Source organism: Peromyscus eremicus, chromosome X (assembly GCF_949786415.1).
Source record: "Peromyscus eremicus chromosome X, PerEre_H2_v1, whole genome shotgun sequence".
NCBI lineage: Eukaryota > Metazoa > Chordata > Mammalia > Rodentia > Cricetidae > Peromyscus > Peromyscus eremicus.
In genome coordinates, this window is record NC_081439.1 from 29,566,292 (window position 1) to 29,592,479 (window position 26,188).

Consider the following 26,188-nt stretch of genomic DNA (forward strand, 5'->3'; position numbering starts at 1 on the left):
GGCCTGTCATGTATTTCCTCTCCTGTGTCAAAGGGCTCCAGGGACTCTGAAGAGAACTGACTGAAAGAGACTCTAGATCTCATTGTCTATACTGTAGTCTCTATAGGCAAGGATTGAGGTCAGGTGGAAATCAGTACACAAAATATAACTTTGTGGCCTTCCCACTCTATTACTCTATTTGATTAAAAAATTAGACTAAATCAGTTTAGGCATCAAATTTCTGTTAGAATCCAGCACCATAAGAAATAAAGTGATGGAATTCTGAGAATCTAAAACCCTTTTTAAGAGTCTACAATGGCAGAAGGACTGGGAAAAGGCTCAGTAGGTAAAAGTGCTTGCTGTGCAGGAATCAGTATGAGTACAGATCCCCAGCACACACACACAGAAAAGGTACATGGCCACAGGCACCTGTAATCACAGTGTGGGGTGCTGTGCAGGAATCAGTGTGAGTACAGATCCCCAGCACACACACAGAAGAGGTACATGGCCACAGGCACCTGTAATCACAGTGTGGGGTGGGGTGGGGCAGGAGGATTGCAGCAGCTCAGCATTCAGATAGCCTAGCCAGAACAGATGACCTCCAGGTTTAGTGACAGACCCTGTGTCAAAGGAATAAGGTGGAGAAGAACAGATGAAGATACCTGTGCACACTCAGCAGACACCATATACACCTACACAAAACCCCAAACAATTTAAAATAAAATGACAGGAGCAATAGGAATTACTAACTGCTCCAGGATTTGATTATAGACCCTAACTATGTTTTCACTGTTCAAAAAGAAGTCCCAGCGGCTAGAGAAACGGCTCAGGGGTTAAGAGTGCTTGCCGCTCTTGCACAGGACCTTAATTTGATTCCCAGTATTCATGTCAGGAAACTTACAACTGCCTGTAACTCCAGATCCAGGGGGCCTTTCTTTACTCCTGTGTATATGCACACAGACTTAAATTTATTTTTAAAATCCTAAACTGAAATCAATCAAATGTGAAATATAAGTGTACACAACTGTACATATAACTGATGCATATAAATGCATATAACTGATAAAGACTCCCACATGAGTGTGACTGGTGTTGTTCAGTAGTAGAATATGAGCTTAGTATGTAAAACACGAGGGTGAGGGAGAAAGGAGAGAATGAGAGACTCCAGAGGTCAAAAAGATAGACTGAGCAATCACACAAGAGTGAGCATCACAGTGCCAGTGAGAACAAAAGCACTTTGACAACAAAAGAGCTCAGGACACACAAATCAAGTTCTTTCCGCTCTCCCCTCAGCTATGACCGCCTAAACCGATGTCTGCTTGTGAAGAATCCCGAATAGGTCAACAAAAGAGCTGACCATTTGCTCATCACTCAGTCTGCATGAGTGATTATAGGTAGAGGATGGGAAGTCACTGAAGGAGACTGAGAGGAGAGGTTCACTCTGGTAGAACTACCCTCAGCATTCTCTCCTGGCCTCTAAAAAGATGCTACCTGAAATACATCGGCCATCAAACCTTCTCAACCTTCCTACCCACAGCTCCAAACAACAAGGACAACGTGAGTAGAACACTACATTAGGGAGTCACATATAAAGGAATCACTTAGAATCCTTCTCATTCAGTGTGTGCCGCAATAAATATCCATGTTTGTAATTTTCAAATAAAATCAGTTGTCCAAGAGGCTGCAGGGCACTTATCTGATCTTTACAAATCTCAGTTGGGGAATTACAGATTTAGAGTATCATTAAAAGACTGTACCTTTTATTAGAGGAATGCTGTCTTTGTCAACAGAAGGTGTTCAGAGTTGTTTCTTGCCCAGGACTGTTAAATCCTTCGATGAGGTTTTTGTTACAGTCATCAAGGCTGAGATTTTCACTGGATTTCTTGGGGAATGTGGGGGGGCCAGTAAAATCTAAGATATCTTGAAGTGCCCGGGCATTACCAGTTCCATTTTGGTCCAGAGACATCCCAGGAATCATTTCACTGACTGGTGAAAATTCTGGGATGGAGATAAGCTCTTCTTTGGAAACAGGACTAGAAGAGATGAGGGAGACAGAGAATGAGAGACAGAGAGCAGAGAGAACATGAGAATGAAACACAGTGTGTTAATGTACTTTCGTCTTTTCTTTTTTTCAAGACAGGGTTTCTCTGTGTAACAGTCCTGGCTGGCCTGGAACTTGCTTTTTAGACCAGGCTGGCCTCGAACTCACAGAGATACCCCTGCCTCTGCCTCCCGAGTACTGGGATTAAGGTGTGCACCACGGGCTGGAGAGATGGCTCAGAGGTTAAGAGCACTGGCTGCTCTTCCAGAGGTCCTGAGTTCAATTCCCAGCAACCACATGGTGTCTCACAACCTTCTGTAATGAGATCTGGTGCCCTCTTCTGGCCTGCAGAGACACATGCAGGCAGAATACTGTACACATAATAAATAAATCTTTAAAAAAAAAAAAAGGTGTGCACCACCACCACCCGGCACTTCCCTTTTTTTGTGTGGTTTTGCTATACTGCTCTTATGGAAAAGAGAGTTAAGAAAACAACAGGTGAGTTCACATCTGGGAAGCAGATAGACACAAGGTCCCTGCAGATGAGAACAAAGGAAGCAGATGGGCGGGGCAGTGAAGGGAGAGCTCAGTGTCTGAGGGTTGAAAGGAAAAAATCTACAGGCACCACCACCTTACTGCAGAGAAGCAATGCCCTCCCACAGCTTTTAGGCTGGGACATTCCAAGAGCAAGTAAGGGCTGAAAGTTCAAAGTGAGCTAAAAAGGGCCCTAATTTGCACTGGGGCCTCCTGGTGCCCTCCCAGCAGTGCTGTCTATGGTGAGTTGCTCTTCCTGGAGCTGGCTTCAGGTTCCTGTCCCCTGTAAAATGAGAAGAGTTATTTCTTCCTCCCATCACTCCTTTGAGATGTGAAGTAACCATGCTGAGAAGAGTTGATGCAGGGCCACATGAAGCATGTGCCTAGTTAACGTTAGGGAATGGAAAATGGAACCTACTCTCACCCTGGGCAACTCCATACCCAGCTGAAGCTTGCTTTTTCTTTATTTCCTTTCCCTAGAGATGGGGTGTTTCACTGCTGCTGTCTGCTTTAGGTATAGCAAAGGAGCATATCCAGGTCCTGAAGACTAGCAGGCTAAGAATTAAGGGCCTGTCCCAGGAAGACTCTTAACATATAGAATAAGGCTGATGTCAGGCTCCTCTTCCTTCATGAGATCTTAGAGAAGAATCTAGAAAAACCGGTAGATTTGTAAGAGCTCAACGGATCCACATCCCTTACACCTGAGCCAAGCTAAGGCACCATAACTGACCTAACATCTCTGAGTATCTGGACAAGCTGTCTTATTAAATATAAACATCTGGCTCCACCTACAGCTTTCCCCATCATTCCCCTTATTTCAACTCAAGAACACAGAGAAAATCTGGGCATGGTGGCACATACCTATAATATCGTCACTTAGGGGAATTAAAAGTTCAGGGTCAATGTGAGGTACATAGTGATTTTGAGGCCAGCCTGAGCTACATGAAACTCTGTCTCAAAAACCCACTACTACCACCATCAACAACAATAAAGAACACGAGTAAGAGAATGTCACCACAAGCTTACATGTGGCTCCAGTAGTAACCTTTCTCTAAAGGAGAATTCAGTATATAAAGCCCATTCACTTTTATGAATCCTGGCCAATGGCACCATGTCTTGCCCCCCAAACATAAACTAAAGCATACTTGGCTCAATATGGGTGTGTTAACTGTTCTGATTACCTCTGTTTTTCTCTGTTGGGAGCAGAATGGCACCAGTTAGGAGAAGGTGCCACACATGATGTTGGGGGTATGGGAATATCCAGTTGAGGGTTGGTGGGGAGCCCTACTATCAGTCTATACAGGATTTTCTCTGCTGGTGATAGGACTGTTGCAAATTAGATGTTCATGTGTTTAGTTAAAGCCCAATGTGGACAAATGGGATATTAATGATCAGTGTGTGTCATAGGGTTGCTCCTATCTGCTCAGATAAAGCAGAGGGTTCATGGCTGATGAGAAAAGGGTAAGCTCTTAACAGGTAGGAGTTCTGGTAGAACTTCTATAAAATACTGTCTTACTCTCCTGACTTGGAGAGCTACCCCTTACTCTAACACCTCTACCTCAATCACAAGCAAATTAGCTCTTTTTTTTATCACAGAGTAATTTGCCACATGATTTCAACGGCAAACATACCAGTTTAAGAATACCTTAGGGATTCAGTAACTGAGAACAAATTAGTTTTTCATTGGGTCTTTAACAACAAACTTTCCCCCCATCATCATTCTGTGGCAAAACTCTGTTATGCAGCCCAGGCTGCTGTTGAACTCTTGGTTCTCTAGTCTTAGCCTCCAAAGTGCTTGGATTACAAGCATCTGCCATCATCCTCAGCATTAAATTAAAAGTTCACTTAAATGTGAGACTTTGTGGACACAGGAGAACGCTGTTGGTGGTCAGGCTAGACCTCCTTTACTTGCAGGTGCACTACTTCCCAGCTTCAGAGGGCTGGCTAGTCGAAGATTCATAGCTGCTATCCTTTCTTTCAACAATTCCTTTTAACTGACAGGAGCCATTATGGCCACAGTTACTCCTGCATCATCCAACCGGCAGTGCCTTGCCTACACTGAATGACTAATATATATCACTATATATAGTGATACAAATGATGTCCCGGTGGAGAAGCAGCCTCTCCATCTCCCAGGAGAATGAGAACACATCCTTACTTAATGCCTTCCCTCACTCTACAGTCCTCTTCCTGTAAATCACATGCCACGAAACCCTGTCTCCCGGATGCCAAACTCAAGACACTTACATTACACCAGTGACAGCTTTCCTGTATCAACAAAACCTGCTTTGAGGTGATTTCAGTATGGACAGGGAAGATGAGTGAAGGGATAAAGTAAGAAAAGGTATATTGTAAAGAAACAACTAAAAGAAATGAAAAAGGTGGGGAAAGTGGGGAAAATGGAGCAATTGGCAGTGACTGGCAAAGAGATCAAAATTAAGTGCAAAGTAAATGAACATACCTCACATCCATGGATTGAACTTCTTCAGTTGAATCATCCAGACTGTTTGATTTCCCATCAAGGCCCTCCAGATGAACAGGTGCCCCAACTGGTTTAAGACCATGGGAGAAAATGTCTTGGGGGAAGGTTTCCAGAGCAGCACGTTCTGAGCCATTTACTTCCCGGCAGGTGTTCAATCCATTGATTTCTGATCACAAATTTTTAGATGAATCAAAAATTTCAAAATTGATAAAGTAGCAGGAAGCACATAACAAGGCAATTATTTTCATACTTTCTTTCACCAGTAACACAATGGTTTTGGTTTTTTGTTGTTGTTGTTGTTTTGTTTGTGGAAAGAACTGCCAATAACACCATACAATTAGCTTCACAAAGGAGAAGGGAATAGGATCTCATCATCAGTGTCTGCAGAGCCTCAGTTTAAGAGATAAGCCAGGTCTTAGTAACACCTGATGTACATACAGTCAAGGTCCCTGGAGAGCATCCTGGGCCACATAACAATTAGAGAAGGTGAGGAAGGCGGTGGTTTCCCAAATGGAGCCAGTAACCCTTATGCTGGAAAGATGTCTCAGGAGGCAAAACTGCCAGCAGCCACTGCCTTGGGACCTAGCTACACTACCCTGACCCCCAGCCCCAGCAGGAAGGTTCACTAGTCCTCATCACCTAGAGGACCCAAACACCAAACCTCACACTCACCTATTTTGTTGGGGACAACTGGTTTTGTCTTATTTTCCACATCTGCCACAGGCTGAATCTCCACTTTGGGGTCTTCCTTCTAGAAAAAAAATAGAAGGTGGAAGACTAAGAAAGAATGGGGAAAGGAGAAAAAAAGAAAAAGTATCCAATAAAAAATAACTATAAAATGAAATACAAGTTAAAAGTCAATCAATGGCAGTGACTAGAGAAGAAATTAGGAAGGTGATGAACGTTGAAATATTGACATTACAAAGACAAACACTTTTTAAAAAGCACCAGGGACTATTCAGAGCCCTTCTGGAACAAAGCAGGAAGTGATTCTTTGATGCTCTGTATTTCTCTTAATTATTATGTCACTTTTCTCTTCAAACTACTGTGTCTTTTCTTGTATTACCACCCCACTACTCTAGGAGTAGCTTTTACTTTCTTCATCTCTGAAATTTCTCTTTCCTTTAAGGTCTCAGTTCCTTCCTGAGCCTTGTCTTACACAGAAGAGGAACAATGTACTTTTTCTAGACATTTGTCCCAAACCTTCAACGTCACTAAATGGATGCTGTTCTTCTCCACTCATGACGTAATGGCTATCTGAATTCTTACCTTCGCTTCTAGAGACGCATCACTCTTCCTTGTTCTCTTCATGATTTCATCTATTCTCTGTGTTTGCCGGGAGGTGTAAGAGAATAAAAAGTTGTAAGAATAAACTAAGTAAATTAAGTAAGAATAAAATGTTTTAAAAAGTTGGCTCCATATACAATTTCCTATTTCTCAGAAAACATGTAAAAGGTAACTGTGAGCAGATGGAAAGTATCACAGAAAGGTTTCCCATTGGTTCTGCAGAAGTCTTCCACTGCTACAAACAAGGTCAAAGGAGTGTACTAACACAGATCTAGAATTAACATAGTTTGTACATCAGCTTTCTTCTCCATAAATCAACGAATTGTCATTTGCCATTCAAGAGGACTGCTATAGAAAGCTAAGCTGAACAGTAGTAGCTCAGGAAGGATCACAGATCCCTTATCTCGTAGACCTACAGCAATACAAAGCCCACACTGGGCCTAGGACACCACAAAAGCATGTCTTTATAATCAGTCTCCTTAAACCCAACTAGATATGTAAGTACATTAAGTTTAAAAGGAATAAATATTTCAATTAAAAGACAAACACTGTTAAATTAGTTTCAGATAGCAAGTACTGACTATATGCTATTTACAAAGTATGCTCATAAAAATATACAGCTTCAGCCGGGCGGTGGTGGCACACGCCTTTAATCCCAGCACTCGGGAGGCAGAGCCAGGCGGATCTCTGTGAGTTCGAGGCCAGCCTGGGCTACCAAGTGAGTTCCAGGAAAGGCACAAAGCTACACAGAGAAACCTTGTCTCGAAAAACCAAAAAAAAAAAAAAAATACAGCTTCAAAGAAAAAGATTTACCATCGAGACATAAATCATAAAAAGGGTGCCAAAGGAGACTTGAAGGAATATTATGAGATCACTAGGCATGTTGGCCCATACCTTTCATCCCAACACCTGGGAGGCAGAGACAAGCAGATCTCTGAGTTTGAGGGCAGCCTGATCTACAGAGCGAGTTCCAGGACAGCCAGTGCTACAAAGAGAAACATCATCTCCAAAAGCAAACAAAAAAAAAAAAAGAACTGAAAAGGGAATTTCATGTCAATTCAAAAAGAAAATGTAACTATCAGATATATATATATATATATATATATATATATATATATATATATATATATTCAAGTAACATAGGGCTTTAACATACACTGTGTGTGTGTGTGTGTGTGTGTGTGTGTGTGTGTGTGTGTGTGTGTGTAACAAAACTGACAGAAATGAAGGGCAAGATGGAAAAATTCAAAATCACAAAAAGAGCTCTACTGATTTCAGGGCTGAGGGTTGAACAAATGGCCTTATATGTGATAAACAAGCACTCTTCCCACTAATGGAGCTTCCTAATCACTCCCTTCTCAGTGACCAATAGAACATGATAGCCAAACCCATACTAAAGCTCTAGACTGGATCCCTGCCTGTCCCTTGGGTCCTGCTATCCCTCACCTCTTACCTTCTTCCTCTCCAGTCGCTCCTGCTCAATCTGTAGCATGATCTGTTCTCTCTCTAAACGCATCTGATGAGCTGCCTCCTGCGCCTTTACTTCTGCTGCTTCTCTCTGAAAGAAATGGGCCAACCAAGAGTTAGGTCTCACACATGGGGAAGGTCTCTGTGTCCGTGGGCAGGCCAGGAAATATGCACATCGGCAGACAATTCCAGAATTTAATTCCCCCAAGGAGCAGTGTTCCACAGTAAGGAGTAGTATTAGTAAGTGACTTGTCTAGTTTCCTCATTCCTCGGGGAGAAAATTCTAAGTCACAAGCTTTAGCCTCTCAAAGGCACTGAGTCATATTCAGTGACTTTACTCCCATGCCATATTCATGGGATTTTTCTCCCAAATAAACCAGTGGCACCCAAATTATTATTCCACTGTCTACCTCTAGTAGAGAACTCCAAGCTCATATGGCACACATTAATAACTTCACTTTATTTCATGTAAGTTATATTTAATAACCAGCACAGGGAATTTAGGAAAAAACTTCAAGTTATTATTATGAGTCATTCAAATTAAACAAATTTTGCCCGATATCAACTAAGGCCACTGAAAAACAAGGAAAGTCTGGGCCTTCAGACTGTACCTGCTTTTCAATCACGGCTTTTTCTTGTTTTTCCTTTTCTTGCTTCTCTTTGGACACCAGCTCCTCCTCAGCTTTCTGTTTTGCCTTCTCTCCTGCCTTTCTCTTCTCTTCTTCCTGTTGCTTCTTTTCCTCTTCTTGCTTACGGGCTTCTTCTAGACGCAGTCTTTCCTCTTCTGCCTTTCTTTTCAATTCCTCTTTTTCTAGCCTTTTGAGAACAAAAGCACTGTTAGAGGAAGACACACTCCAAAGGCAAACTACTAACAGACCATGTGCTGACCATAGCAAGTAAAACTCAACATGTTCACACACACGCATACACACAGACAGAGACGACAGACAGACAGACAGACAGGCAGGCAGACAAGACACACAGACACAGACACACACAAGAGAGAGAGAGATACCGCGAGTGCGAGAGAGAGCAAGTGAGTGAGAGTGAGAGAGACTGAGAGTGTTTTAGGACATTCTTATGGTCCTAAATTTCCTTAACCCTCATTATCACTGAAAACATAAATTCCTTCCCACATACCTACCAGCCTCTGCTTATCCTTTTCCTCGGTGCATCCAACGGCAATTCCATTCTCTTACTGAAAAGATTCCCTCTTACATCCACTTTACTTCCCTTGAAAGTAGTTAAAAACTAGCACAAAAAATCTGGCTGCCCATGTGAAACCAAGTATTTCACAATTTTCAAGTATGAACCTTCTCCCTTTAAGAACAATTTCCTCCTTTCCCACCAGCCCTCTACCAAGGCCACCCAAGCCCACCACATTTGTCATTGTCACTAAGCTACCTCTACACTCTAGTTTCTCTTTGAATAGTAGAAATCTTTTGTCTTTTACTAATCTTCTTCTAGCATTCACCAAACCTGGGAGCAGTTCTGTCATCCTCTTGATCCTTATCATACCCATCCAAGCCCAGTCCTCCTTCCCTATCAAGTAGAAAGTGTTATTATTATTCAGTAGTTAATGGATATCCCTTGTCTTGGTCACTGGCCACTGGGAAGAGTCTTCATCTAATGCCCTCCATCTCTCAGTCCCTCACTGTCATAGTGTGCCCACACCAGTCATGTGCTGGGCCTTGAATTGCTTAGTCTTGTGGATGAATATGTGGGCTTCACTGTTCAATATTCCTATGCATTTTAAGTTTTCATTTAAAAAGCTTCATCTTCACCATCAATCTTCGATCTGATCTTAGCCTATCCTTCTACCTCTTTGGTGACCTTCCCTGGTGAGCACTGTACAAACAACTTCTACCCTCTTCTTTCCCTCAGGATCTCCCCCATGCCTCTGGGTCCCCACCTGAGAATTTCAGTGATGACACTGGGGCTATTCTGTTCCCCAATTCCCAGCCTGGGTGGTCGTTAGCATTACTCATGCCCTTCTCTGGCTTCCCAGGCTGCCTAGAGAAAGGCACAAACAAAGCTGATTGATCTTGTGCTCCTTAGTCTCAGCTGATTTTAGTCTCACCCCTTGGATTCTATATGGACAATCACTTTTTGTCAACCTTTATCATTATTTTAGTTGATAGTATTACCACTACTTTACAGAGAAAATTGCTTCTTAAACTTCACTCACTGATTCACTGTATTATGACTGAGAATGTTCCCTGCCTGTTCTGATTAATATGCAAAGGACTGTAAATACGACTACCACTTAGGCAATAAATTCTACCACTCCTCATTGCTCTTACTTCTTTTGCTAGTTCTCATTCCTTCCTATGCCAGTTTTGCCCTCCTATATACAATTTTGCATGGGCTCCAAAAATACTCAGGTCTCAGGCATCCCAATTCATCCTCTTAAATTCTCTTCCACCTGCCTTCTGCTTATGACTACCCTCTTACCTCTTTGAGGATGCTTCATGTCTTTACACACGTCTTCTCAATAATTTGTCTCCAAAAATCTGTTCATTGCTTAAACCCCAAGACAAATATAGTCTTTCATAAGCCTCAGTATATCTTACAATAGCCTGACAACACTGAATTGTCTTCCCATGAGGCACTCACAGCCTCTGGCCACCTTGAGGTGGTACTGTCCTGTCTTCCTCCTGCCTCCACCTTACCTTGCTGCCACACATTGGAAGGCCAGTGCCTGTCCTAGCTTGCACCCAAACCACCTGCCAGCTAGAGACTTAGCCAGCCAGAAGCCAGGTATTAACAGCACTGTAGATGTCTGCCTGCAGTTTCAGGCCTGTGCTGTCATTTGGACAATGACTTCAGGTTGGCTATGTGGCCTGGTCATGGTAAGCTTTACTCAAATATTCTTTGATATGGGCTTCTAACAGCCATTTCAGCTTCTGCATGTAATCTATTTTGTAATACCAGGAAGTTCTCCTGTTTGCTAGTCTTTGCAAATGTCTTCCCCAGACTGGATCTATGTTATCAGTTTGCTTGCCCCAACTCCAAGAATCTCCCTGTATATCTTGGGCCATCCCCAAGTCTAGAGACTGGGATTGCTATGTGGGCTTCTGAGAGAGCTCTGATATCCTGATATCACAGCCATCTGGAACTGGACCAGCTTTTTGCTCTCTTAGGGACTAGTTGCCAAAACACCTAATAATCCCTTTCCTTAAAGATCTCCCAGATCCATGATTTGGACAGTGTTTCCGTGAACAGCAGGTGACAATAACTGGGCTTTCACAGGTGACAATAACTGGGCTTTCCAGAGTTTAGCACAAGTATCTTTATTTTTTGCTACATTCTCTCAATTGGTAATCACATTTCTGTGACTTTAACTATTGAAACTAAACAAAAGAGATGTGAGGATGATCCTATTCCAAGAGATGTCCGCTGTGTTCCAGCCTCAGGCTGTCTGGTACTTTCCCTTCTCACCTCACACGTGGCACTATCAAAGCTTCACATTCTGGCAAGAGAGAGGAAAACTGATTTGGGGTTAAATGTATTTATTCAGTTTCACCTACGCCACAGGCTTCTATTTTATTTCCAACTACCTGTGTGTTCTGCAGGCGCCTATGTTTATCTGAAATCAGAGAGTTAATTTTTAGCTTTTCAGACTGATTTTTTCGCCTTTCCATGGTCTCTTATTAGGTATGCCATCATATTAAATACTTCAAATCAAATCTTAACATCTCCTCCAAATCAGTCCCTTTCTTTTTACTTGTGTAAGTCTGTATACTCCCTTTTCTCTTGCCTTCACCATGAAATTGTAGCGCTTGAGTCCACTTAACCCACTGCTGTCACTGAGGCCATTTTAATTGGGCTTCTTCTTCTTCACTGAGCACCAAGCAACAGTGATCCACAACTGTACTCTGGACTTTTAAAATAGTAACTAGAAAAGGGAGACAGCCTGTGGACAAATGAGGCCCTTAGTCAGCTGAAAGCTAAGCTCAAAGAAAGCTAAGCTCAAAGAGGGAGGAGATCAGCTCCCTCCCCAGAACAGGTCCAGAAAGGCCACAGAAGTGAGTTGACCTGCATCTTGAGAAAAAAAGACATATCATGTTGCAAGAAGCATGAGCTCATGTTGGAGGCATAGCACAAGCAAGGGTTTTTTGGTATGGAGATGCATACTAGAGTACATGAGGAGGGATGAAGGCTGGCAGGGGTCAGGGGGGAGAGACGGAAGAGAAGCAAGGAGTGGCCAGTCCATGGCAGACTTGTTGGAAGGTTTGGATAAATTCTGTAATCAAGACTCACTAGCAAGGACAGCCACATTTATTTAAGGAAAGTCACTTTGGAAACAGCACAGAAAATGGACAAGCTCTGGGAGATCTGGATCACTCAGTTAAGATTCCACAGGCACAGTCTAGCTGATCTATCTGATGCTGGAGGAGCATGGGGAGGATAGAAATGCTAACATGAGAGCCAGTGAAGACTTCCCTAACAACTGATGTAATGTGAAGGACAATGGAAATGTTGAAAGCAGCTCTGAGATGTCTAACTTTGGGACAGTATGCAGTGTATAATATGAACAAGAAGTCTGAGTGATGTATACTAGTTTATGCCTTCAAGATGCTGAATTTGAGATAAACTTGCAACACACTAAAATATGTACTTGGAAATATGGGTTTTGACTTATAGACAAATGCTAGCTAACAGAACTTTCTGAGAGAGTGAAATGATTCATAGAATTATGTTGTTTATTCTGGTAATTACTAGCTACATGTGTCTATAAACAATGATGTGTCTAATAAGGCTAAGGAATTGAATTTTCCTCAATTTACAGTTATATATATATAGGCACTATGGTGTAAGACAATGCAGCTTTAGATTAAATTCAGGGTCTAGGCACAGACTCAGGAGTCTTCAGTATGTTCCAAAAAGTATAGAAGGTTTACAAAACAAAGCTACAGTTAGCTTCAAAAATTGGTGATAAACACAAGGTAAATGGAAAATGAAGTCAGGAAGGGAGATGAGAAAAAGTTCACTTAACACACTGATGCACGAACTGTCAGCCATAAATATTTTGAAGCCAGAGGAAACTGGAAGTATGGCAGGGACAATAGCCAGCAACACCATGTTCAGAGAGGACTTCACAGGCAGAGCGCTGGTCAAGGACAAAGGACTTGGAGTCCAGACAATATTTAAGGGGACTGAACAGGTAAGATGCAGGAGACAAAAGAAAATCAAGGACAAGTCCCACAGGGCCAAAGGAAACCAAGCATCAAATTAAGAATCTGGTAATGAAACGATGGAGGGTGTGTGGAAGTGTGAACAGTGTGAATTGGGAAAATAAAGACAGGAAGGTAATCACTTCTTTCTGCAGCTGGACTGTGAAGGAAATGAGAGAACATAGTAGCTGGAAGGTAAACAACTTCCCTTTTGAAGTACACAGCAACAAGACTATCACTCACCTACTCAGGGGATGTTGTATTTCTGTGGCTACATCCACCAAGCCTGTCATTTGAAATCTCATGACTATATTACCTATGACTTTCCCTTCACATAACTTCCAGCCCACCCAAATTAGCCTGAATACACCATCCAACAATAACAAAACAAAATAATTAGAGATGTTCAGAAGGGACCTATCCCCCAACTGTAAAAACAAACAAACAAAAAGAATAGATAAATAAACATTTAATCAGAAACCACACACCAGGTGGTGGTGGCGCACACCTTTAATCCCAGCACTTGGGAGGCAGAGGCAGGCAGATCTGTGAGTTCAAGACCAGCCTGGTCTACAGAGTGAGTTTCAGGACAGCCAGAGCTACACAGAGAAACCTTGTCTTGGAAAAAACAGAAACCACAAAGGTTTTACAAGGTTACTAAAGAATATCTTATTATTTGTTACCTTAAATTCAGTGCTGGCCTTCAAGTGCTACAGCACTGCTTGCTTCCTGTCTCATTCCTTAAATGGTACCAGATTGTACTCTGTGATCATCACAAGAGCCTCTTTTCTCCTTGTAGTGATAAAATTGACCTTGTCCTTTAACCATGTGTTGCCTTTCTGAACACGAAGATCAGAAAAAGCAGGACTGCCTGTATCCCATCAAAGTGTCTTGGTACTATTGCCACAGTGGCTTTCAAACATTGATGAACTGCTAAACTAGAATGAGACTAGGGCCAGTACATTTTCACTCTGTTCCCTGAACACTTCTGATAGATACTCTCCAACATTCAGAGACCACTGCAATGATATCCTTTGTCTTGCTCCAGGAGAGGATTTCTACATGCCCCATTCTCATGGGCAAAGGGGTTGGCTCTTCTCTCTGGCTTCTTATCTACGGGACTCTGACCAATTCTCTTCCCTCCCTGACTTTAGAGCATGAGTTAGCATCATCTGGGAAGCAGAGTCAAGATCTCTATATCCAGAATCTTCTGTCTTTCCAGGGAGACTCAATCTATCATCAAAGCTCAAACTCTCCTCATAGCTCTACTAGAGTTGCTTATATAGTTGTCTCTATATCCAAGCAAAGGAAGGAAGGTACCTATAATATTTAGATCCTAGACATGTGGGTTTCTAGGTCCTCAGAAAACAGCAAAGTTCTGTCACTGTTAATGACCTAGAATGTCTGTGAAGTCCATGCACTCTTGATTCCTATACTTCTGTCCAGGTTCTGGCAACACAAACACTGTAAAAAGAAAGGCAAGCCAATCTTCCCAAGCCCACCTGGACATCAGATTACACAAGTCTGAGCTCCTGGATACCTGTCTTGTTCTTCCTTCTCCAGTCGTTCTTGCTCCTCTTGTTCCTTCTGTAGCCGAGCCTGACGTCTCTTCTCAGCTAGGATCTTTGCAGCTTCCCCTGCATCAGTGGTACCTGCTGTGGCTTTTCCTGAGACAGTCAGACAAGTAGTAGCAAAGAAATCCAGGGGAAATGAGCACAATGAGTCCACTCACATAAAAGTGGACACAAAACTATTTAACTCAGTGTAGTGATGGCAAACACTGCAAAACGGTGTTACAGTTAGTCACTAAGCAGAAGAAGCTACAATGGACTAGCTGTGACCCTGGGTATGTTCATGCCTCAGTGTGGGCAGGAAACAGTTGAGGACAGCTACAAGCAAGTTCCACAACACTACCATCTTAGTGAACTCAGTACATGTCAGAGACTTTAAGGACTAAAGCTAGTGCTCTCTTGTGCAGAAGTACACATATAGGCCTATGTGGCCCATCTTAGCACTCCTATGTGTCATAAGTTCCACAGCAGAGTCAAGGCCTAGGTCTCCTCAGAAAGAAGGGAGAATTAAAAAACGATGAGCAAGTCTGAGGGAGTGTACAAGGGGATGGAGTTGTCCTAGGACAAAACCCCTTCTCTCCCAAAACATGAGAGAATGACATATAGGTAAGGACTGAGGAAGAACTATGAGGGGAAGGCCACGGTTAACTCATAACATCAACAGAGAAAGTTTACCTGCACTGTGCTCAGCCTTTCCTCCTGTGGCAGAAAGTTTCTCAGTAGCATGCTTATCAGTGACATACTTCTCAGTGGCATACTTGTCAGCCATGTGCTTCTCAGTGGCATGTTTGTCCGCCATGTGCTTCTCAGTGGCATGTTTGTCCGCCATGTGCTTCTCAGTGGCATACTTGTCCGCCATGTGCTTCTCTAGGATTTCTTCTATGGGTAGGCCAGTGGTCTGCTGACCAGTGGTACCTTCCTTTTCCTTATTGCTCTTCTCCTTCTCTGCCTTCTTCTTGAGTGTTTCTTCACTGGGATTGGGAGGAAAGCGATACTTCACAGGAGACCCCATATATGGGGGCTTCATTGTCTTTGGAGACTGTGGATATGCTTTTGAAATTGTCCTGGAAAACCAAAACAAGGCCAGATACTGAACTTGACCATAAAACTCTTCACAAGAAATTTTGTTCCAAGATACTGCATAACTTCATCCTTCTATAGAAACAACTATAGGGCTTAGTATACACCCCCCAAAGTCATCCCAAAAGAAATACATGGTATCTGTAAGATGGCCCTGGAAGAAAGATACATATTTTAAGAAATTCAGCTGGTAATACCATGTGCTATATTTATGTTTTGTGACAATGTTTAGGATGGTAACATGGTTTGGATATGATTAGTCAACTAAAGAGTGTGTGTGTGTGTGTGTGTGTGTAAGCATGCCGGTGCACATGTAAGGTCAGAGGACAATTTTGTGGAATCAGTTCTCTCCTTCCATCTTTTTTTATGTGCATTGGTTGCATTGGTGTCTTGCCTGCATGTATGTCTGTGTGAGAGGGGTCAGATCTTGGACTCACAGACAGTTGTGTGCTGCCATGTGGGTGCTGGGAATTGAACCCGGGTCCTTTCGAAGAGCAGTCAGTGCACTTAACCACTGAGCCATCTGCTTTTATGCAATGAATCACACCACAGGCCTCAAGCTACACTTTCTATGACTGGATTATTTACTATAAGGATGAGTTAGAATGAGAACCAGCCTTCCTTGCCTCATACAGACATACCCTTTCATATGTACCCAATTTTCTTCTTTTCTTCCATGCAGCTACATCACCAGAAGCCCAACAAATGTTGGAACCATGCTCTTCAACTACTATGCTTCCAAAAACTACGATCCAAAACAAGTATCTTTTCTTTATGAAACACCAAGTTTCAAGTATTTTATTATAATACAAAACAAGCTAAGGCATTTTCCTATATCCTCTTTTTAGATGAACACTAGAGTTGGATTTGATTTCAACATATAGCAACAGACAAGCTGGCTTCATTTTAATTTATTTATTTTAAGCTTTATTATCAGAAAAAAAAACACATACCAAAATTAACCAGACCCAAAGACTATATAACTCAATTAACTTCTATACAGTTAGAACAACCATTTGGAACAGAAGCTGTGGAGATAGCTCCATGTTTTAAAACTGTTAAAAAGACATATATCATGGCATTACAAAGGATCACAGGTAGCCCAGGCTGGGCCTCAGCTCACTATGTATAGCACACTGGTCTTGAACTTCAGATCCTCCTGCCTTAGTTTCCTAAGTGCTAGGATTATTACAACTATGAGCCAACACTCAGCCCATCATAACCATTTTTAAAGGTACAGCTGTATCACAGTAGGTACATCCATACTGTTGTACAATTGCTGCCATCCATTTCCATTAAACAATCCCCCATTCTCTCAGTCCCTGGTAACCACCATTCTATTCTACTTTCTGTTTCTGTGAACTTGCTTATTTCAGACATTTTACTCATGAGTAAAATCATATATTTGTCCTTTTGTGTCTGGCTTATTTAAGTAAGCACAACACTTTCAAATTCCTGCTCTTTTTTGTTTTGTTTCATTGTTTTGAGGGAGGGTCTCATGTGTAGCCTTGGCTAGCCTCAAACTCACTGTGTAGCTAAGGATGACCTTGAACTCTCATTCTTTCTACCTCTACCTCCAAAGTACTGGAATTACAGGAATGTTCCACTATGCCTGGCTCAATCCTGGAAGCAGTTTAAAAATTACATTTAGAGTGTGTGTGTGTGTGTGTGTGTGTGTGTGTGTGTGTGTGTGTGTGACAGAACTTCTTGCAGGAGTCAGTTCTCTTCTTCCATAATGTGGGTTCCAGGGATCAAACTCAGGTTTTCAGCTTTTGTGGACAAGCACCTTTACCCACTGAGCCATTTCACTGAGATTCCAGTATGTTCTCTTTAGACTTATCAAAAAGTAAACACTCAATGGCTACTGGATAAAAGATAATAAAATAAAAATCTAAATGATCCTCTTAGATAAGAGAACCCGGGTAAAATGTGGTAGTATGTTCTTGTAATCCCAATACTTAGGAGGATAAGGTAGGAGAATTTTCGAGATGCTGCTGCTTCAAAAACTAACAATAATATTAACCAAAACCAGGATGATAAACTTATGCTGGCTAGTTTTATATCAACTTGACACAAGCTAGGGTCATTTGGGAAGAGGGAATCTCAATTGAGGAAATGCCCCTACCAAATTGGCCAAGGACAAGCCTATGAGGCATCTTCTTGATTGATGATCACTGTGGGAGGACCTAGCTCACTTTAGGTGCCATTCCTGTGCTAGTGGTCCTGGGTGCTATAAGAAAGCAGGCTGAGCCGGGCGATGGTGGCACACGCCTTTAATCCCAGCACTTGGGAGGCAGAGTCAGACAGATCCCTGTGAGTTCAAGGCCAGCTTGGTCTACAGAGCTAGATCCAGGACAGGCACCAAAGCTACACAGAGAAACACTGTCTCAAACCCTGTCCCCCCACCAAAAAAAAAAAGAAAGAAAAGAAAAAGAAAGCAGGCTGAGAAAACCATGAGGAGCAAGAAGCCAGTAAGCTGCACCCCTCCATGGCCTCTCTATCAGCCCCTGACTCTAGGTTCCTGCCCTGACTTCTCTCAGTGATGGACTGTGAAATCTAAGTATAATCAAAATAAACCCTTTCCTACCAAAGTCGTTTTGATCGTGGTGTTTTATCCTAGCCTAACTAAGCCAAACTGTAATGGGAAACCATACTGTATTGTTTTCTCATGTTGACAGTGTTCCAACTGTGCATTATTTTTCTATAAGCTGCAAAACTTATGTTTTACTTCAAAGAACATATACAAACATAGCAGAAAGTCTTGGCCACATGTTTTTTTGTACCGTCACCAAGGACTGTAAGTCCATTGGTAAACAGGCAGGGTCCTCAGTTATCCTCCACCTTGGAAAGCTCTGTCTGTTTTCTCAAGGTGGCAATGGCCTTCTGAGGTACACAGTGATCAGAGCTATAAAGCACTACACATTTGTCATAACCAGTGAGAGTAACTGAGAGAGACTTGGTCTAATGTTCTACCACAATCAATAAATATGACTTGCTCTCCAGAACATTATATAGGTACCATGGAAGCCTTCAGTCCAACAAGGGCAAAGGCAAAGGGGGCGGATATGAGATTTGATGAGAGAAGTCACAGTAAAGAATGTTATAGTATGGTGGATGGACCGAAACATTTTCTCCTCCCATAGACATTCCTGCCTTGATTCATTAATGAGTCATTTTTAGTAATGGACGACTGGCAAAAACTGCCTATTTTTTTTCCTTGCACTCACTCACTCACTCCCCAAAGAGTAAGGTAAGAGTTTTCTAATCAGTGAGACTAAGCAAGGTGCTGGACACAAACAACCTGATCATTGTAGTTCTCTTGCTACAGGGAGTTCTCTTGACCTACAGGGAGCCTTTCTTTTGGGCTTCTCTAAGTAGTATGAAGAGATGGGCCCTGCCTCAGGGGTCTGCAGTACACAGGTACCTCTCCTCATGAATGAATACATACATGATGTTTTCTGCAAACACTACTCTAACCAGGAGGAGTCTCTACAATTGGACTATAAGACACCTTGCGCAGCCTTGGTGCAAGGGGAGGGACTTGGACCTGCCTCAACAGAATGTGCCCGGGTCTGCCGACTCCCCATGGAAGACTGATGCTGGAATGTCTTTCTATACGCTGCGAATATGTGTTGCTCTGATTGGTTGATAAATAAAGCCATTTGGCCTATGGCAAAGCAGCTTAGAGGCAGGCAGGAAATTCAAAGAGAGAGCCAGGAAGAAGGTGGGGAGAGAAGCTGCAAGCCACCACCAGGAGAAGCAAGATATAAAGGTACTGGTAAGCCATGAGCCATGTGGCAAAGTATAGATTTATAGAAATGGGTTAATTTAAGATGTAAGATCTAGCTAGCGAGAAGCCTGAGCCATTAGGCCATACAGTTCATAATTAATATAAGCCTCTGTGTGTTTACTTGGGTCTGAGCAGCTATGGACCATGGGGCAACAGGAGCCAGGCAGGAACAGAAAAACTTGAACTACATGAGATTTTGCCTTGGAGGAGGTGGGAATGGGGGGTGGGTTGGGGGGAGGGCTGAGATGGGAGGAGGGAGGAGAGGGGAATCTGTAGTTGGTATGTAAAATGAATAGAAAATCTCTTAATAATAATAATAATAAATAAAGTCAATATAAAATATCAAAAATAAAAAAAGAAATAGGAAAGTCTATGATGATTAAAATTCACTGTCAAATTGATTAGATTTACAATCGACATGGAAACCCACCTCTGGGTGTGATTATGAGGGTGTTTCAAAAAATTTAGCTAAAAGGGGAAAACACACTCTTTAAAAAACTCTTTTTCTTTTCTAAGACAGAGTTTCTCTGTGTAGCCCTGGCTGTCCTGGAACTCACTCTGTAGACCAGGATAGCCTTAACTCAGAGATATAGCTGCCTCTGCTTCCAAGTGATGGGAATTAAAGGCTTGCACCACCAGCACCTGGAGAAAAACCCACTCTTAATATGGGTGACCCCATCAGTGAGGTGGGGTGCTGAACAAAAAAGAGAAAGAGAATGCTAGTGCTTCAAGCTCCTAGTGTCACGCTTTCCCCACCATGACAGACTGAATCTTCAAACTGTGAACCAAACCCAACCTTTCCTTAAGTTGCTTTTGTCAGGCATTCAGTCACAGTTATGAGAAAAGGAACTAGTATAAAGCCTGAACTGGCCACAAGCTTAGCAGCCAGAAAAGTCACCATCAGAATGCCAACATGCCATTCTTGTCTGCTTTAAATGACTCACTAATGTGAAGATGAGGTCATATTCTCTATCTCTGTCTGGCAGAAACCTGCAGTTCTGTCAGATCCATAATGGTCACATGGAAGTTAACATCACACCACTGATTGTGAGGTTCTGTTATAAGTAAAACTGGGTCAAATACTCATGACTACACATGAAAAACAAACAAATAAAACCCTTCTACCTGGGTTTTTTTTTTTAAAAGATTTATTTATTTATTATGTATGCAACACGTATGACTGCAGGCCAGAAGAGGGCACCAGATCTCATTACAGATGGTTGTGAGCCACCATGTGGTTGCTGGGAATTGAACTCAGGTCCTCTGGAAGAGCAGTCAGTGCTCTTAACCTCTGAGCCATCTCTCCAGCCCTACCTGGGTTTGTTTTGTTTTTCGAGACAGGGTTTCTCTGTGTAGCTTTGGTGCCTGTCCTGGAACTCACTCTGTAGCCCAGGCTGGCCTTGAACTCACAGAGATCCACCTGCCTCTGCCTCCCGAGTGCTGGGATTAAAGGCGTGCGCCACCACCGCCCAGCCCTTCTACCTGTTAAGTGAGAATAGTTTACTTGGAATAAAATTCAAGAAGGCTGTTTATAGTCCCCCATCCCAATCCCTCATTAATAAACAGAATATGACCCGGGTGGTGGTGGCTCATGCCTTTAATCCCAGCAATTGGGAGGCAGACACAGGTGGATCTCTGTGAGTTTGAGGCCAGCCTGGTCTACAGAGCAAGATCAAGGACAGGCTCCAAAACTACACAGAGAAACCCTGTCTCGAAAAACCAAAAAATAAAAAAATAAAAATAAACAGCATATGCTAATACACAGACACACACAGGCACACATGGGGGGGGGGAGGTGTAATGATCAACCAAAATATAAAATATAGTCTTGAAGTTCTCAATTTTAACTGTGTAAAGAATTTCCAGAACATTTTGTCTCTATATGTTTATATGGATTTAGCATCCTGCTGGGCACCATGCAACAGGAGTACATCTTGAACAAGTCACAGTTGGTCTGGCAGGTTCCATGGTTCTCTAGCCAGGCTGACTTATAGTACTGCAAGCCAAGGGAAGCCCGGTAATGCTATTTTTTCTAGTCCCCAGACATAGCTATCTTAGCTAAGGAAAGAAATTAAACATAACTTAATTGGGAGAAGTCACCATGCTTTTTATAGAGCTTTGTTTTGAAGTATCTCTACACCTATTTATTCAGAGCCAAATTGTTGGTGAAGTAGGCAGGAAATTGCTATTAACCACAGGTTTTTTTTTTTTAATAAGAAAACCAGTCCTCTCCAAGACTGCAACTGTTCCCTGAGACAGAGCCTGCCAGCACCTGATTGGACTAAGAGGCGAGTCTTTATCCTCATACCCGAATACCCCAGCCCCTAGGCTTTGGGCCCAGGGGCACAACTCTGTGCCCCCACACCACCACCCATTGCAGTCCCAGTTTCAGGCCAGTTGGGAGGCAGACCTCCTACAGACAGGTCAGACTACCACCATCCCCTATCAGACCCTGTAACCCAAGCACCACCTCCCCCAAATCCCACCCACCCTCCGAGACTGCAACTGTTCCCTGAGACAGAGCCTGCCAGCACCCAACTGGACTAAGTTCAAGATTTGAAAACTGAAATGGAGACAATAAAGAAGACACAAACTGAGGTAATGCTGGAAGTGGAAAATATGAGTAATATTTATCACAGGGAAAATCTGACAAGATGAAGTATCAATTGTATTTATGCCCCAAATACAAGAACAGGAACTTCAGATGCAAGCATAACCAACAGAATGCAAGAGATGGAAGAGAGGATCTCTGGTGTTGAAGATACGGTAGAGGAAATAGATTCATCAGTCAAAGAAAACACTAAAGCCAACAAAGTCATGACCCAAAATGTCCAGGAAATTTGGGACACCATGAAAAGACCAAACCTAAGAATAATAGGGATAGAAGAAGGAGAAGAATACCAACTCAAAGGCACAGAAAATATATTCAACAAGATCATAAAGGAAAACTTTCCCCACCTAAAGAAGGAAATGCCTATAAAGATACAAGAAGGTTACAGAACACCAAATAGACTGGATCCAAAAACAAAGTCCCCTCGCCACATAATAATCAAACCACTAAACATATAGAATAAAGAAAAAATATTAAGAGCTGCAAAGGAAAAAGGCCAAGTAACATATAAAGGCAGACCCATAAGAATTAACACCTGAATTTTCAATGGAAACTCTTAAAAGCCAGAAGGTCCTGGACAGACATTATGCAGACACTAAGAGACCATGGATGCCAACCCAGACTATTATACCCAGCAAAACTCTCAATCAACATAGACAGAGTAAACAAAATATTCCATGATAAACCAGATTTAAACAATATCTCTCCACAAATCCAGCCCTACAGAAAGCACTTTGAAGGAAAAAAATCCAACCTAAGGAAGTTAGATACACCCATGAAAACACAGGCAATAGATAGTCCCACACCAACAAATACCAAAGAAGGGAAACATACAACACTACCACCAAAAAATAACAGGAATTAACAATCACTGGTCATTAATATCAATGGTCTCAATTCACCTATAAAAAGACACAGGCTAATAGAATGGATACGAAAATAAGATCCATCCATTTGCTGCATAGAAGAAACACACCTAAACTTCAAAGACAGACACTGCCTCAGAATAAAAGGCTGGGAAAAGACTTTCCAATCAAATGGATTTAAGAAGCAAGCTAGTGTAGCTATCCTAATATCTAATAAAATAGACTTCAAACTAAAATCAATTGAAAGAGATCAGGAAGGACACTACATATTTATCACAGGGAAAATCTAACAAGATGAGGTATCAATTGTATTTATGCCCCAAATACAAGAGCACCTACATTCATAAAAGAAACATTACTAAAGCTTAAATCGTACATCAAACCCCATACACTAGTAGTGGGGGACTTCAACACCCAACTCTCACCAATGGACAGGTCTGCCAGACAGAAACTTAACAGAGAAATAAGGGAACTAACAGACATTATGACTCAAATAGACTTAATAGATATCTACAAAATATTCCACCCTAACACAAAAGAATATTCTTTTCAGCACCCCATGGAACCTTCTCCAAAATTGACCACATGCTTGGTCACAAAGCAAATCTCAACAAATACAAAAAAAAAATTGAAATAACCTCCTATATCTTATCGGACCACCATGGCTTAAAGTTAGATTTCAACAACAACAAAAATTACAGGAAGCCTACAATCTCATGGAAACTGTATAATTCCCAATTGAACCACCAATGGGTCAAGGAAGAAATAAAGAAAAAAATCAAAGATTTCCTAGAATTCAATGAAAATGAATGCACAACATATCCAAACTTATGGGACACCATGAAAGCAGTGCTAAGAGGAAAGTTCATAGCACTAAATGCCTGCATAAAGAATTTGGAGAAATCTCACACTAGTGACTTAACAGCACACCTGGAAGCTCTAGAACAAGAAGAAGCAAACTACCCAGGAGAAACAGATGCCAGGAAATAGTCAAAGAGAGGGCTGAAATCAATAAAATAGAAACAAAGAGAACAATAAAAAAAAAATCAATGAAACAAAGAGTTGGTTCTTTGAAAAAATCAACAAGATAGACAAGCCCTTATCCAAATTAACCAAAAAGCAGAGAGAGAGCATCCAATTTAACAAAATCAGAAATGAAAAGGATAGACATAACAACAGACAATGAGGAAATCCAGAGAATCATTAGGTCATACTTCAAAAACCTGTACTCCACAAAATTGGAAAATCTGAAAGAAACGGACGATTTTCTGGATAGGTACCCCATACCTAAGTTAAATCAAGACCAGATAAACTATTTAAATAGACCAATAACCCCTAAGGAAATAGAAACAGTCATTAAGTCTCCCAACTAAAAAAAAGACCCAGCCGGGCGGTGGTGGCGCACGCCTTTAATCCCAGCACTTGGGAGGCAGAGCCAGGCGGATCTCTGTGAGTTCGAGGCCAGCCTGGTCTACAAAGTGAGTCCCAGGAAAGGTGCAAAGCTACACAGAGAAACCCTGTCTCGAAAAACCAAAAAAAAAAAAAAAAAAAAGGACCCTAGGAGGGACACATGGATGACCCTGCGAAGGAGAAGTAGATGAGATCTACATGAGCGGACTGTGTGTGTGTGGGGGGGGGGGGTGGCAGAGGGCAAGGAGTGGGGGATGAGAACATAGAGAAATGGGAGGGTCAAGCTGGAACAGGGCCAGAGTGGGAGGGGAGGGAGAGACATACCATGATAGATGAGGACATCATGGGAATAGGAAGAGGCAGGGTGCTGAGAAGGCTCTCAGGAATCCACATGAATGACCCCACCTTGGTCTGCTGGCAGTGGTCCAGAGGGTACCTTGACTGGTCTGGTGACCGGTCTAGCAAATAACCTAGCTGTCATCATAGAGCCTTTGTCCAGGGACTGATGGAGGCAGATACAGAGATCCATGCCCAGGCACCAGGCTGAGCTCCGGGAATCCAGTTGATGAGAGAGAGGAGAGAATCTGCAGGCGAGGGACGCCGAGATCATGATGGGAGGACATGCAGAGATGACCGGCCACACTAGTGGAAGCCCATGAACTGTGGACTGGTGGCTGTGGAGCCCCCATGGGACTGGACTAGGCCCTCTGGATATGGAAGATGGTTGTTTGGCTCGACCTGTTTGGGGGGCACCCAGGCAGGGGGATGGGGATCTGTCCCTGGTGCATGGGCAGGCTTCTGGGAATCATGTGCCTGTGGTGTGACACCTTGCACAGCCTTGGTGCAGTGGGAAGGGGCTTGGACCTGCCTAGGCTCAGTGTGCCTGGCTCTGCTGACTCCCCATGGGAGACCTTGATTTGGGGGATGTGGGGATGCAGGGTGGCTTGGGAAAGAGGGCTGCAGGGTGGGAGGAGGGAGGAGGTGGGATCTGTGGGTGGTATGTGGAGTGAGTAGAAAATTTCTTAATAAAGAAAAATGAAAAAAAAAAAGAAAAGAAAACCAGTCCTAAGAGCATAATAAATGACTTTTTTCCAAAGAGATACAAGTAATGAGAACAGGACTGGCACCCAATTATTTATATTTGCTTGTTTAGTTTTTAGTTTTCTTTTGCTACTTTAATTTTTTCAGGTCAGTAATACTGTAATAGGGAATTTCAAAGGTATGCTTTGGGAGTTGAAGGAGGCCTTCCTATAACACAGAGCAGTATTATATAACCTTTTAAAGCTGCATGACTAGCAAACAATAGTACCAAACACCTCTATAAGTACAATGGCATTGTCAGGTCAAGCTGCTGGTAGGCGAGAGATCAGTTCTAGATGAGGAGGGAAGGAACCAAGATGGAGAAGAATGAGGCTGAAGATGAGGATCAGGATAGAAAAGGGTTAGAGTTATGAGAAGACAGAAGGAGAAGGGACAGAGAGGATCTAAATATAAGAATATAACTGAAGTTGTGTAGATATAATCTCAGAGGAATAAAGTAGACGGACGAAGGAGCATCGTGTACTTAGATCATTTTCCCAAAGAATACCCCTGCCATTAGCAACATCTTCTCTGGGCCCCTGGGAAGGAAATTAAAGAGGCTGGACCTAAATAATTTGTGAAAGGGACTGCTGAAATAATCCAGCCTAGATAGTTTAAGAATGCCTTAACTTTAAAATGGATTAGTTTGGAGAAGAGGTTTGCTTTTGTTCCCACAGGAAACGAAAGGCCGTGGATTCCATCAAGGTTGATATGGATCAGGTTTGATCAGCAATGACATTCTGAAACTTGACAGGTGATATCTATCAACAAAGGTCATAACTGGTCTTCCAGGACTTGGCCATTAGCTTAATT

General features: G+C 42.4%; 1 protein-coding gene across 3 annotated transcripts in view; it reads right to left on the reverse strand.

Moving 5' to 3' along the window:
* Map7d2 (MAP7 domain containing 2) overlaps positions 1-26,188 on the reverse strand; it is a 126,249-nt gene that overhangs the window by 2,166 nt on the left and 97,895 nt on the right. The window contains exons 8-15 of one of the 3 annotated variants that reach the window (XM_059249945.1): positions 15,214-15,602; positions 14,508-14,634; positions 8,402-8,606; positions 7,777-7,881; positions 6,306-6,362; positions 5,709-5,787; positions 5,016-5,202; positions 1,737-2,012 (exon numbers count right to left, since the gene is read on the reverse strand). In XM_059249945.1, the coding sequence (XP_059105928.1) occupies positions 1,763-2,012; positions 5,016-5,202; positions 5,709-5,787; positions 6,306-6,362; positions 7,777-7,881; positions 8,402-8,606; positions 14,508-14,634; positions 15,214-15,602 (1,399 nt within the window). In that variant the 3' untranslated portion in view covers positions 1,737-1,762. Of the gene's footprint in view, positions 1-1,736; positions 2,013-5,015; positions 5,203-5,708; positions 5,788-6,305; positions 6,363-7,776; positions 7,882-8,401; positions 8,607-11,067; positions 11,282-14,507; positions 14,635-15,213; positions 15,603-26,188 lie in introns of those variants that run through there. The other 2 variants (XM_059249943.1, XM_059249944.1) reach the window with 2 other exon arrangements.